Raw genomic sequence first — 14,277 nt, 5'->3', positions numbered from 1 at the left:
TCCTTTCGAGTTCGAAAGCCAAATAATAGAAATCAAGCTCGTACGGTAAACGCATCTCGCTAGAGCTTTCACCGAATCAATCGATATTTAACTCATATCACCCGACATGAAAATATTTACCAAAACAACTACTACTTTAAACACATCAAAGGAGTCCGGCACATTAAATAAGGGAAATACTGTCCCAAAAGACTTTCAAATAAACCGTAAAATCATTCAAATTAAACACGATTGAAGTCTTCGACTGCCAAAATTTCAAACGCATAACATATATCGTCTTCCTGAAGGTACGCACATAACAACCAAGCATAAGGCAACATGACCGAAATCAACGGTAACGACGGAGTGAAAGGGTGGTGTTTCTCTTCCAGGTTGCTCTGCGAGAAGGTCGGTTCTTGTGGTACAGATGTCCCTTTCCACGAAGACCCCTGTATTTCTTTCCAGCAGAAGTAAGACCACGAAGCTCTCTGTGCTTGTGAACAGGGTTGCAAAGCCAGTTGATTCTTGGGTCATTCCTGATAGCATTGTGAGCAACATCAACCAAGATAACCTCAAAGTACTTGTAGGTCGAATCCTGCATCCACATATTGCAGAGAAATTGTAAGCAAGACTCCGCAAAATCAAACTAACACCAAGCCCCAATCTAACTAACTCAAGTACATGAGTAAAAGTTGAAACTGAATCACAAACCTCATTGAGCCAGTATGAGTTGAGAACCCTGAGGCCTCCCAACTTGCGCCCTGCACGCTCCTCAGCAACAGACCTCTTGCTACGCTGGAACTTGAGTTGTGTCACACCCTGGTTTGTGGGCTTTCCATATACAATACCCTTGGAAACAGGCCTCTTGCGACCACCACGCCTCACACGGACACGGTAAACAACATAACCCTGAAACAAGTTTTACTAGAACCATCAGCCAAATCACTTAATTACATCAAACATGGATGGGGACCAGCAAACCAAAGGTGCATTCCAACAGATAACAAATTAATGTTTATAAATTAAAAGACAAAGGAAACAAAATCCAAGACAGACTACAATAGCTCAATATATTGAATCGAGGCAAAAAAGCAAGAGCCATAAATAGAACTCGCTCAGTGGAAGATCAATTATTTGGTTTAGTATAGCCAGTCCCAGGAAGCATTCGATGATTGAAAAAACAGCTTTTATAGGCAAAATGCTTAGGCATCAGAATGCTGCTTAACCAGTGGATACTCTGAATTAAATTAACTGATGCACAACAAAGGCAAAGCAATGTACTAGAGACAGCATGCATGCTCAATAAACACTGACATGAATCATTAAGCAATGGTGTAAACCGAAACTGAAAGATGACTAAATATGCATCAGATAAGACAGAAACCTTCCAGACACAGCCATTATAATCATTTCAAAGAGTCAAATATCAACATACATTATGCATCAGATAAATGCCTATTTACTTAGACATAGACGTAGAAAATTTAATTTGACAACGGCTAATGAAATTATCACTACCTGCTTGGCCTTGTAACCCAAACGACGTGCCTTATCAGGGCGTGTGGGTCTTGTGACTCGGACAATCGAGGGATGTTGGCGATACTCCCAGCAGCGGACCCTCTGGAGGAACCTCATCACATCGGACTGCTTCTTCCTCCATATCTCGGACACGTACTTGTAGGCTCCTAAATGTCCCCAAAACGAAACAACATGTTATACAACTGAATTTGACAGAAATCATTAAACCACCATTAATCATGTAATAATCAAACTTGTGAATTCATTTAAACCGTGAAAATGTGGCGCATTTCCTACAAGATGACCGTCAAGCAAAAACCAAACCCAGTTCACGATAACTTGTAAATTTGCAAAATTAGGCATCCGTTTACTTATAAACTATCAGTAAAAGTGAAATTATTACTAACATATAAGCTCAGTACTAAGATTTAACAACAAAACAGACCCTAAACACAATGCTCCAAAAAGATTTAAAGAAAATTACAACGTTAATATATTGGCAAATATGAGTATTTCATAACCAATCGCATGGAAAACAGATTCACCCTTAGTTTCAATGTCTATATAACCAAGCATGAATCTGCGTACGAAAACGGAGATGAATCTAGAGAGAGAGAGAGAGAGAGAGAGAGAGAGAGGAGTACCCATGGTCGGATCAGAAATGAGCTACGACGCGCAGGGCTCGGCGGACGGGGCTAGGGTTTTTCCAAACAGAGAGTGAGGTTTTGCGGTGAAAACTAGGCTTTATAGTGCTGGAAAGGATCGGGATTTCCAATCTGAGCCGTCCATTGTTTTTCTGAAACCCTAGAATGTCTTCAGAAATACGATGTGTCGTAGCTTGCTAAACGACATCATGTTTCTCGGTTTTTCACCGGATTTTCTTTATTTTAATGTGGCCCAGCAACTCAAGGGCTTTTCCTCTATTGGACTTTTGAAAGTGCTTTTAGAGATGCTTTTGGTAAACATATTTCCGGAATCAATCCAGATTACAAATGCTTTTGAAATCCAAAAACATTTCATCTTTGGATTCCTTTCATCTAAATCTTCCCGCAACACATTTCTTCTTCTTCTTTCTTCCTGTGATTTTGTTTCTTCTTCAATTCTTCTTTCTTCTCTGCAATTCTGCTTCTTCGTCGTTTTTCTTCTTTCTTCTTTGCGGTTCTGCTTCTTCAATATTTTTTCTCTACGGTTTTGCTTTGTCAATTTTGACTACAATCCGGACATCGCCATTGACTCTTCTGCCATTCGCGCCTTTCTCAACCATCTCGTTGTCTCGAGACGGAGGAACCCAAGGTCATCACAGCTTCTTCTCATTCCGATGCCGTTAAGGTTGTCTGATAATTTTTCAAACAGCTTAAGCTTAAAGCTCGTTTATATATACTTTTAAAATGACTGAAAGTGCTTTTAGAGAAAATACTTTTTGGTTTCAAAGGCACTTAATGTGCTTTCTACAATAAGCACCAGTTATAGTGATTCTTCTCGAAAACACTTTAAGTGATTTTCCAAAGTTTACTTGCATTTTTACTAAGGATTGGTTCCAAAAACATTTTCACCCAAAGTATTTTTAGTCATTTTAAAAGCACATCCAAACGAGCTCTTAATTTTCGGTTAAATGGACTTAAACAACGCAATTAAGACACTAACAAAACTAACACGACTAAAGAAGCAAAACTAAAGTGAACAAAAGTCTCACAAACAACAATAGCCTACATCATTAAGATTAAACATGAACTCAACTCCATGATAAAGAATAGTATGTAGACGTTCCCCTCTCTTAGTTTTGTGTGTTCACTATGCTTTTTGTTGTTGTAATTAGAAAATGGCCATGGTTCATACACTCTCCTTTTGTATTTCTTCCTTTCCTTGTTTGTTTCTCTCCCTTCATTCATTGTTTATATATTCAATTATGTAGCTACAAATCGGAAGAAAACAAAATTATGTAGCTATAAACAAAAGAAATAGTACAAGGGGATAAGAGACTGAAAATCATTTCCTTAAGTGTATGTTTTATCTAGCGTTTTGTTGTCCGATATTCCTAGTTGGCCATTTGTTGTACTCATTTCAATTTTTATTTTTCTAACAACAATAGTGTTATAGGCATTGCTAACGCAAGGTTGGCGAGCACCTATTCAAAAAGTAGCTTTTGACCTCTTGAGGCAAGTTAGCAAACTGACAACTTTGTAACACGAAGCCCTATGGACAAACTTACTCAGATGTCAACTCCAAGTCACGTGTTTGGCCATTAGCAATAGAAGAAGTCTATGAAGACATAAAGGTTGTCAGAGCAAGCATTTGGGTAGGCGGTTCCTCAACTACATAAGACTAAGGGAAGTACTCGGTACATGTTGCCTGAGAAAACCTTGCGCCTAGTTCTGAGAAAGTGCCACTCCATCTCATCTCTCTGTGTTGACTAAATGAAGAGAAGTCATCAGCGAGTTAAGTTTACGTGTTAAGATTTTTATGCTAGAGCAGTGGAATACTGGAGAACCTAGGGATTTTGGGACCCATTGAAGGCCTATTTAAGGGAGGCACAAGAGGACAAAAGGAGGACGATATAACCGAGCAACTCATCTTGTAACCTATACCTAATATAAACAGAGCACTACAGCCGACATAGCCCAATTTTTAAGGGTGCACTTAAACTTTGTTGTCAATTTCATATAGTCTTTATCCCGAGCCCACCAAAGGCCAACCATATTTGTCTTCGTTGACCTCCAAATTTTGAGTATTAACAGGCACAAACTACTTTTATCACCAAAATGACTCCTCAAATGGTGTTAGTTGTTTTAATCAAATGAGTTTGAAGGTTCACATTAATCATAAAATAAAATAGCAAAAACCAAGAGGCAATCAGGAACATCAAGACTGAGTATTTTTATTTATATTTGTAATTTTTGGGTTTTAAGATACGCAAAAAACATGGGATATGAAATATCAAGCATCAACCAAAAAACGAAAACATACATTCGGCCCCCGAAACAACTCCCGATTGGGCTTCTTTACAAATACAGTACTACACCCAGCGCCTCAAAAGGCCCAACACCAACATATTAAGTGAGTGGGGCCGAACGATGTCGTTCTCGGAGAAAGAAAACTTCGGCGTTACCCAAAATGCTATCTATCTCTGCCTGCGATCCCGATCCCGATCCCTGCCTCCTCTCGAGTGCCCGGAGGGCTCTTCCTGCTCGGCGGCCTGCGGCGGTGACGCCTCGTACCTCGACGGCTTCCTCTTGAAGTGCCGATCGTCGTCGCTCGACTCGTACTCCATGGAAGCAGCACTGATCATAGTCTTTCTGCTTCCAGTTCCGCTGCTCGCAGCCTTGGCCGTCGACGACGACTTGTACTCGTCGTAGAACCCATTCGCCAAGGACGACGACGACGACTCCTTGTGATGGTGATGCGCCGACGGTTTGGTATCCTCCGCCGCCGGAGAAGGAGCGGTGGCAGAAGCAGTGGAGGAAGAAGAGGCCTTCCGCTTCTTGCTCACTTCTCCCTCGGGAAAGCTTATGCGAGAGAACACGCTTGCCTTGTGCTTCCGCTCCGCCGCGGCCGCCGCTTCTGCCGCAGCAGCTGATGCTGCAGAGGAGGCAGGTTTCGCCGATGCTGTCGTTTGGGCGGAAGGTTTGGCCGAGGAGGACTCAGAACGGTGTCGTTTCTGGCGGTGATGATCCTCTTCATGGTCGTGCTCCCTCTCGCGTTCTCGATCTCGGTCCCGCTCGCGTTCCTTGTCGTGGTGGTGCTGCTCGGATTTTCTCTTTGGAGGACGGGGAGGCGGCTGTGGCTCAAGGTCACGTGGGTCACGTGAGGGCCTGCGTTCTGGAGATTGCTTCTCGCGTCGGTGACGGCGGTGCTGATTAGGATAGTCTGGGCTTGGTGATCGGGCCAACGACTTCTGCACCAACAAATAAGAATGAACCCAATAAGTCCACCATTGTAGTAATTTCCAACAAAATTTACCAAACCGTTCCCATTTTACGTCCCTTTTTATGGGTGGTGGGGGTAATTATTTCAGGTCCATCAAATTGCATTGCCCGATTAAAATTTGGAGGATTTTATCTGACTTTCGTTAAACACGGCACTCTACATAAGACAAAGATGGGTTGTCAAGAACGCAAGGGAGGTAGAATGGGCAATTGGTCAAATCTAGAATGGAAATGAGTTTTTGGGGGTTTGGGAGGAGGAGAAGCATTACTAACTTTACAAAATTTTAATAAAAAGTGACAACCAAGGGGTTTTCGGAAGTGATCGAATTTTCCACCAACAATTTCCAGAAACGTTTTCGGTACTCCCGAATCAATGATCCTGCCAAAAATAATTTGGAAGTAACGGCATTCACAAGGCCGTAGGGTAACCCAGACCATAACAGAACTCCAAATTGACCGTTTCGCGGTCACCGTGACAAAAGGCCAAACGAGAATATGTTCCCTCCATTTCATCTCCCCATGACCAAATGGAGCACGCATTACCAAGAAAACAAATAATATAATGACGTAAAATTTAAAATTAAGAACCAAAGAAAAATAATTAAATGATAGGAAAACGAAAACCGGGTTAATAAAACATCCTAGACTCTTTGATCTTAATTGCAGCCACAATTGGTTTTTTATTGCCAACTTGGTGTCTGCTTGCCAAAATGCTGATAAAAACCATACGCAGCTGCTGCAACACACAACAAATGATAACGAGAGAGGAAAATTGGCACGATAAAAGACGTACAGATTTGGATTTCATTGGAGGACCATCGCCGCCGCTGCTAACTTCCCTTCTGTATTCCCCGTCTTTGGAGAACTCCCGGCTGAAAAAAAAAAGATGAAACTCGATTAATTATTCAACCACGCTAAAATAGATATGGCGGAAACGCAACCAATTTCAATTTGAAATTCAATCTTTACCTTTGACCCTGTCTTTCATTTTCACGCTTCCTTCTCAAATCAGCTTTCCGAGCCTCAAATTCTTCTTTGCTCATGATGGGGAGTCCATTCATCCCATTCATCCCATTCATCCCATTCATCCCATTCATGCCCATACCAAAGTCCGCAGGATCCCTGTATGAAGTTGAAGATTCAAAACGAAATAAGGTTGTAGGGTCGAAAGGAAGGCAGGAAAACATTGAATTGCAACTTGCAACCATAAAATGACACTTCAGGCAATGGTTCCACCTACAAACCTAAAATATTGTGTAAAGGCTCCAAAAGAAAAAACATTAACTTGCATATCCAATTTGAATAAAAGAATTCATAACACAAACACACCAACATATCACACCAGTTCACTATGAAATTCATGAGCATACCTCTGAGGCGGAACCATGGACATCATATAACCTTGAGCACCAAATGGGTCCTGTGGACCAAGACCCCCAAATGGCATGTCAATGGGACCATAACCCATATATGGCATCGGACCACCATATGATGTCATATATCCTTCCATGCCCATGCCAGGTTGCATGCCATTCCAGTACGGATTATAAGCAGCGGGGCCCATAGGCATCATATAGTTTTCGGCTGCAAGATCTTGAGGGTTTCTCCATTGCATGTCTGCGTTGAAAGTAATCGTGTTATAAAATCTATTAAATCATGTATATAATTCAAATTTATAATTACTGCAGATAACTTGAATAGAAACCTCTATGTTTACAAAAACAAAATAAGAGAAAAGGCATACCATTCACAGGCACACGAATTTTCTTCTTTTTCCTTTTCTTTCCTGCAACGGAGATACAATGAAGAAAAATAAAAATAAGAGATCACTACAGATTTCTTTTCAAGAAAAAATAATTTACTCAACACATCTATCCTACACCTGCATGTCAAAAAAATAAGGTAACACAGAACTTGCTTATGCACAAGGATAGAACCAGAGAACAATAATACCCAGACCACTACATTACCTGCATCCCCAGAAGCCATCCTTTGCTGCACTTCTTCCTCAACCAGTGGAATACTACCTTGTGATGCTGGTTCCTTCACACTCATTGACTCACGCGTGGCTTCAGATGCATCAGCTACTATTGTAGTTCTCACTCTTTCTAAAATCTGCTGCTGGGGAAGAACAGGCTTTACGTCATCTTCGGATTCAGGAAACTTTGGAGGTTCTTCATTCTGAGGTAACTGCCTTTCATCTCCTTTTGATGCAGCAGATACTGTAGGGGAAGGAATCTTGGGTTGTGGACAGCGAGCAGACTCCATATCTGAATGTTACAAATCATGAGTGTAATTATAAAAATGTTCTAGTCTAAATAGAAATATAAGGTAAGCCACTGAAAAACAAACCTTGAACTTGGAAAGTACTCCCAGCATTGTCAGCACTACTGTTACCACCAGACTCCAAGATGCGATTGATTGTATCTCTCAGTGTCTTATTTGGCAGTAGATCGTCTGCCAGTGTATTTGTAGCCCCACAGACACACACTGACTTGGACATAATGTAGTTCCTGATACCTGATTAACATATGAGCCATTGTAAACAAAGAAAATTGATATGGTAAATCATACTGGTACGACAATTCAGGATACACAATAAGATATCAACAGGCCTCATCAAATTACCCAGATGAGGGTAAACCACAAAAGATCCCAAGAGATAAAAGTTGAAATTCTTCCCTTAGAAGTTCAAAATTTATACAATTAAATTTACATCATAACTTACACTTATCACAAAAGCTATTAAAGCAACACTTGCTCGTTAGCACAGCATCCTTCATCACTTCTTTGCACAACGGGCAGTGTAGCTCGGGGGGTAGATCACCAACAGAACGCGTAGATGGTAAACCTTCAATCTCTTTCTCAAAAGCAGCCCTATTTCCATATCAAAGATAATCGTAAGTTTTTTATGAAAAAAAAAATGGAAAATACGTCTATAAAATTTGTAACAGCAGATCAGCTTACTCATTTGGCCTCAATACAGCTTTATCACCACTTGGCAACTTATATGAGCCATCCGGGTTTGCCATCAGCATGGACTTAGGAATTCCAGTGGGTGGCTTCACTCTTTTAACGTCAAAATTTGGATCACCATTCGTAGGGCAGTGCTGAATATAATGCCCTGAACACACATACAAATGCCAAATATCAGAATTTTCCTCATCTAATCACTTATCACAAAACATCTGTTATCTTCTAAAAGGAGAAGGAAACTTGAACATACCAGGCACCTTACACCTATGACAAATATAGCCCTGTGGAGGTGTTTTCCTCTCAAAGCCCCCTACTCCTCGACCTCAATCAAAGAAAATTGATATCAGTTTCATTATGAAAAATTGACAGAGAAAGAGGCAGAAATTCAATCAGCACTGATATGTTACGAAAAATAAAAATTATATAATCTAAAGAGACTCACCAATACCACGTCCATTCATCATTCTTCCACCCCTGCCAAAACCTCTACCAGGACCAAAACCATCAGGACCTTGGCTGCAAAAACACAAAGATCATCCAACATTAGTGACCAGAAACCTTTCATTATCATATCACAGTACACTAATGCAACTGAAAGCATCTTACTGTTGCCATGCCAAGGCTGGAGTGTCAATTAAAGCCTTAATCTTGCTATCTTCATCAGCTTTATCAGTTGGCTGCGCATCCGGAGCCTGATAACTTGTCTGCACTGTCATCACTTCAGGAATTTCATACAAATCATCCCCATAATCATCCCAATCTGGATCACCAGGCTGCAAAGCCATAATAAACAAAAGATCACTAAAACGTCTGGGACAAAGCAAAGCATAAGCACACAGTTAAAACCAAAGATGATCAAGTGGCTATTAAAACTTACATATTTCGTGGCAGATGATTCAGCCGCCAGAAAGCTAGTCCTTTCTGGTTCAGTGTACTCCACCTTATCTTCCATCTTTCGCCTACAACAAAAGAAATAAAAATAGCCTAACTTAACCAACCCTTGAAATCTGCCCTAGGGGTCATAAGAAACACAATCACCCTATCCAAGCACATGGCATAACTCCAATGAAGATGCAAAACAGGGACTACCCATGTCACAGATTCATTAAACACAAGAACATCTAAATTGATTATGGATTTTGCAACATAACTAAAGACAAGAAGTTAAAGGATCTGAGATAGTACTCTGAATCAGTAACAATAGGCATTGGAGGCCTTCCAGGTACACGGCGAATTAAAACTGACGTATTTTTTGGAATCAACATTGCTTCATCAAGATACTCTGAAATTACAAAACATAGCTCGTAAAGACTATAAAATATTGTAATGATATAATCCATGAAAGCAAGGATAAAAGCTACCAAAATTTGAATCCCGACATCACAACCCACAATTCCTAGGAAGTTTCTAGTCAGATTAACCATTCCTAAAGTACCCAGATTTCAACCTCACACAACCTGTCCCCACTCAGATTGACTCAATTCACCATAGAGAATGTGGTGGTCGAACTTTTCTCATTCAATGACAAAAGTAAACCACCATACAAAGTCACTCTATCTTGAATTTCAAGGCAACCCCTAATCTTAATTATTCGAGAAAAACCCCAAAAGACAATTTTACAAATCCCCAAAACCATAGACCGACGATTTCACCACTCAATCAGACAAACACACTCTCATACAACATGTTAGTACACATATCTGTGATTAATTTCAACATGTTGAGAAGGTAATAACTAAATCAGAACCAACCTTCATTGGTCTGGGCATTGGTGACGACGAGGTCGTAATCAGTACCCCGCCCTAAGTGCTTGGATTCATATATTTTTTCTTTCAAAATACCAACTGCGATGAACGGGCCGTCCATAGGAATAGAATCATAATCTTTTGCACTCTTAAATTTATAATACACCGCCATGGTAAATATCTTTTTTTCTTTTCCTTCCAAAATATGAAATATGTATAACACCACAAACAAGAACAAACAATCTCCCTGAAGAGAACGATAATCAAAGGCCGATAAAACTATACGGCCTTATATTCAAGGCCAAGAAAAAACTACTATCAAATCAAACAGTACAAAAAGTTCAAGCTCATTTTTTTTTCTTCAATTATTCTACTGAGATCGAACAATCAAACCACCGCAAATGGAGAGACAGATTGACAGCTTTTCCGAAGCTTCTTCGCCGCCGCCAACCACAGCACCGATGTCGAACAGATGCGATGCTCGGAATTAAATTAGGCTCCTCCACCTTCCGTCCGCCGCCGACCCAATCCTCCTCCGCCAACCGCCGCAATCAGAATCGAATTTCACAGATCTCGGTGAAATTAAAGAAAGCCCTCTCTCTGCGCTTATCAATGCAAAGCGTTCGAATTTCAGGAAGAGTCTGAGAGAATCCGAAAACCTTGGTTGAAAACTCGATCGGATCGGATGATTTGATTCGTCGATTGATTGATTGGATTGTCGCTTCGAAATCGCCGATTGATTGGGTTGCACGAACTCCAAGAAAGCTTCTGACACACCGAAATCGAGAAAATCAGATTCCGTCGGAGAGAATTCCCCGTGAAATTGTGAAAGTGGCAGCGATCTACAGGCCCTAGGGCGAGTTTTGTAGGCTGATGATCATGACGAACCGCCGGACTGCTAGGGTTTGCTTTTGGGAAATTTCATAGCGCCACAGAGACCACGAGAGACAGACGAGAGCAATTGAAGTGGTAAGGGGGTTGGGTTTTTGTTATCTTCTGTCTCTCCTTTTCCGTTGCGGATAATCCTTGTGGGCCCAACGGCCCATCGGACCGTTGACAGCTGTTGGCCCAGGTAAAAAACGGATTTTATAAAATCGTGACCGTTGGAAAATCCGTGTGCCCAAAGTAAAACCGGGTTGTGTGAATTGACGAAAAAGCCCCTTTCCTTTTCCTACTGCTGTGAGGAGAGTAGTCAAGATTGCTTGCGTTCCACGAAACCAATTGAACGAGTGAGTGTTGCTTCCAGCCCTTCCTCATTCCATCAGGAAATAATGAAATTAATCAATCAATAAATTAAATTGGAACCCTAATTTCCCAATTCTCATACCACAATTAGAAACTTGCCCCTCTCTCTCTCTCTCTCTCTCTCTCTCTCTCTCTCTCTCTCGTTTTCTCAAAAGCTCTCAACTTTCGTGTCTGCTGTTCTCAGAGATCAAAACCGTCATCACTGATCATACATTCGAGGAGGGGTTTGCCTCATAGATTGTAAGTAGTTCTCTCAATTGGGTTCACGCCAAACTCGTTTTTCATCTTCGAAAAGGCGAAAACGCTCTGAATTTTGTCACAGATTTCTTTGGCTTTTGAGGTTCAGTTCCTTAAGAGCTACGACCTGATCATGGGTTCTTGAGGAACTAGGCAGTGGATCTTTCGGGACTGTATTTAAGGCGCAGCACAAACCGACGGGTAAAATTGTTGCAGTCAAGTATCTGAGGGAGAGATTCAGTTCCATTGAGTAGTGTCTAACACTACCGGAAGTTCGGTCCCTTTCCAAGCTCAAGCATCCCAACCTTGTCCAGTTGAAGGGTATCTTCACCAAATGCGATTCTGCATTCCTTGTCTTCTAGTATATGCAGAGCAGTCTCCTTGATCACATGGTCAAAAGGCAAACCAAATTCACCGAGGATGAAGTTTGAAGCATCTGCTTTCAGATGTTTCATGGCCTGGATTATATGCACAAAAACGGCTATTTCCACGGTGATTTGAAGACCGCTAACGTCTTGTTTAACGATGGTTCCCGTGTCGTCAAGATTGCAGATTTGGGTTCTGCTATGGAGATCGATTCACCCCCCCCCCCCATACAGACTACGTCACCACTCGCCCTTATCGAGCTCCTGAGGTGTTGCTTCAGTCAGGCCTCTACGGTCCTAAGGTCGATATGTGGGCAATGGGCGCCATCATGGCAGAGCTGTTTTCATTCCGGACTCTGTTTCCCGGTCAAAGTGCTGATGATCAGATGTTAAAGATTTGCAGCGTCATTGGCAGTCCAACTTGGGATACACGGCCAGAGGGACATATTCTTGCCCAAAACTTGAACTATGAGTTTCCACAACTTCGCAGTGTTGGTCTATCTGCGATGGTTCCTTCCGCAAGCAGATCTGCCGTCCAGCTGATTTCTTCCCTTTGTTCTTGGGACCCTTCCGCAAGGCCTACTGCTGCTGAAGCACTCAAGCATCCCTTCTTCGTTGGCAACCACAAGATTCCACGCGCCATCCCTTTGAGACAAAGCAATATTCGGCTTGCGTCCAATTCTCTTATTTTCGTGTAGATTTGACACGACTAATGGTAGTTAATTGCTATCGATTCATTAGCTTTCAAAAGCTACAGATTTTATTTCAACGACTAGTTTATTTGAATGTTCAAAGTTAGAATGGCAGCAAGCCAAGTGCAAGTAATGTATGTATTATACAATTTTTGTAAGCTCTCATTAATCTGCAATAAATAGCTACCAATTCATTTCAATGAGTCATATTGGTGTGTTGAGATTTATCACAAAATGCCTCGTAACAGTGTCACCTACATTGTCCTCCAAGTAATATTTTAGGAACTGCACCTATACGGTGTGGAAGTTTATCATAAAAGCCTCGGTGTAATTGAGAAGTAGAACCACGCAATATAAAACAACAATAAATATAGAGTGGAACTACATGCAAACATAAGGAAAGAGTTTTTCTTTACATGGGATGATCAAAAGTGAAAACCAGCTACACCACATACACATAGGAGGAACTCTTTAGTCCAAACGCTTTTATATTTCATGTGGTCTGGTCATTCGCACCCAAAAGAACGGGGGTAGGGCGTTTTGTCATGTGGTCTGGTCATTCGCACCCAAGAATTTGTCCATGTAATGCAGTAATTTGTAAGGAGGGGGTATTAATTAATAAATGCAGACACACTGCTAGGAAGGTTCAACGCCCTCCTCAACTGATATAATAACTTCATCCAAAAATGCCTGCAGCAACTGCATCAGGGAGGAGATTCTCCTTCTATTTCATTTATTTCCTCCGCGACTTTCCTTCTCTTTTTTCCTTTTTGTTCATACTCAAACTCCGGATCTAATTCCCTCTTTACGGTGTTTTTCTCTGGACTTGTCAAATACGGTTGCTTCGGTTCGGACATACCTCAAGTTTATGTCTTGCGTTCTGGTGCACCGACTCCCTTGATTGAACTGATCATTTGGTTCCTGAATTTCCTTGATCATCTCCATTTTGTCTTTCTTTAGGTTTTTCAACTCTTCTCTTTCTGTTCAAGAGTTCCTTCCAGCTTTTTCACCAACTTTTTGTTAGAAATTATATATTATAATATGAAATATTGTAATATATAATTTTAATAATTGAATGAAAAATAGTGTTAACCAATTTCTTAGAAAGGTTATGTTGTTTAGGTGTATTCCCTTGATAAGTGATGTATACTTATAGATGAAAAGTTACATCTCTTTAATAAGTAGAAACTGGATTCTATATAAACCCATGAAACCATTGGTATAAAAAATAGAAAATTAGAGTTAATTTTTACTCTTGAGAAATAGGGTTCCCCACTTTGTTTCTCAAATGATTCATGTGTCAAATTCCGAGTCGTGTCTTGAGAGTACGGAATATATAAAATTCGCCAGAGTCCGAAGATTGAAGTGCTTTGACTTCGGATTATAGATTGTTGAATCCTAGGAGATAGACGCCTATCGAACTATAAGCACAAGAGTAGGGGCGAAATTCTATCTTTAAGAAATTGCATTTATGCAAGCCTCAATCTTCAAGTTTGTCAGTTTTTCTAATTTTATCTCTAATTGTTTATATTAATCTCATACATAATTGATGTTGTGATTTTCTTTATGAATACTTTCATTGAAATTCGTTTATTAT

The 14,277-nt window shown here is 40.8% G+C and overlaps 2 protein-coding genes and 1 pseudogene across 2 annotated transcripts; 1 reads left to right on the top strand and 2 right to left on the bottom strand.

Moving 5' to 3' along the window:
- Nucleotides 1-115: 115 nt before the first annotated feature.
- Nucleotides 116-2,304, bottom strand: LOC126626661 (60S ribosomal protein L15-1). The gene is made up of 4 exons (XM_050296036.1): nucleotides 2,142-2,304; nucleotides 1,498-1,664; nucleotides 691-888; nucleotides 116-574 (listed from the first exon to the last, which is right to left on the bottom strand). The coding sequence occupies exons 1-4, from the start codon at nucleotides 2,143-2,145 to the stop codon at nucleotides 329-331; spliced, it is 615 nt and encodes a 204-aa protein (XP_050151993.1). The 5' UTR covers nucleotides 2,146-2,304; the 3' UTR covers nucleotides 116-328.
- Nucleotides 2,305-4,352: 2,048 nt separating this feature from the next.
- Nucleotides 4,353-11,118, bottom strand: LOC126626654 (E3 ubiquitin ligase PARAQUAT TOLERANCE 3-like). The gene is made up of 15 exons (XM_050296030.1): nucleotides 10,148-11,118; nucleotides 9,582-9,678; nucleotides 9,274-9,355; nucleotides 9,003-9,169; nucleotides 8,839-8,912; nucleotides 8,647-8,718; nucleotides 8,388-8,544; nucleotides 8,149-8,297; nucleotides 7,773-7,940; nucleotides 7,391-7,690; nucleotides 7,165-7,206; nucleotides 6,791-7,037; nucleotides 6,390-6,542; nucleotides 6,214-6,292; nucleotides 4,353-5,389 (listed from the first exon to the last, which is right to left on the bottom strand). Exons 1-15 carry the CDS (start codon nucleotides 10,311-10,313, stop codon nucleotides 4,616-4,618), a joined length of 2,727 nt encoding a protein of 908 aa, XP_050151987.1. The 5' UTR covers nucleotides 10,314-11,118; the 3' UTR covers nucleotides 4,353-4,615.
- A 636-nt stretch (nucleotides 11,119-11,754) lies between these two features.
- Nucleotides 11,755-12,686, top strand: LOC126625426 (cyclin-dependent kinase F-4-like; annotated as a pseudogene).
- Nucleotides 12,687-14,277: the final 1,591 nt, after the last annotated feature.

This window comes from Malus sylvestris, chromosome 6 (genome assembly GCF_916048215.2).
Source record: "Malus sylvestris chromosome 6, drMalSylv7.2, whole genome shotgun sequence".
NCBI lineage: Eukaryota > Viridiplantae > Streptophyta > Magnoliopsida > Rosales > Rosaceae > Malus > Malus sylvestris.
Note: the sequence above shows the minus strand (reverse complement) of the source record. Positions and strands in the feature narration are given on the sequence as shown.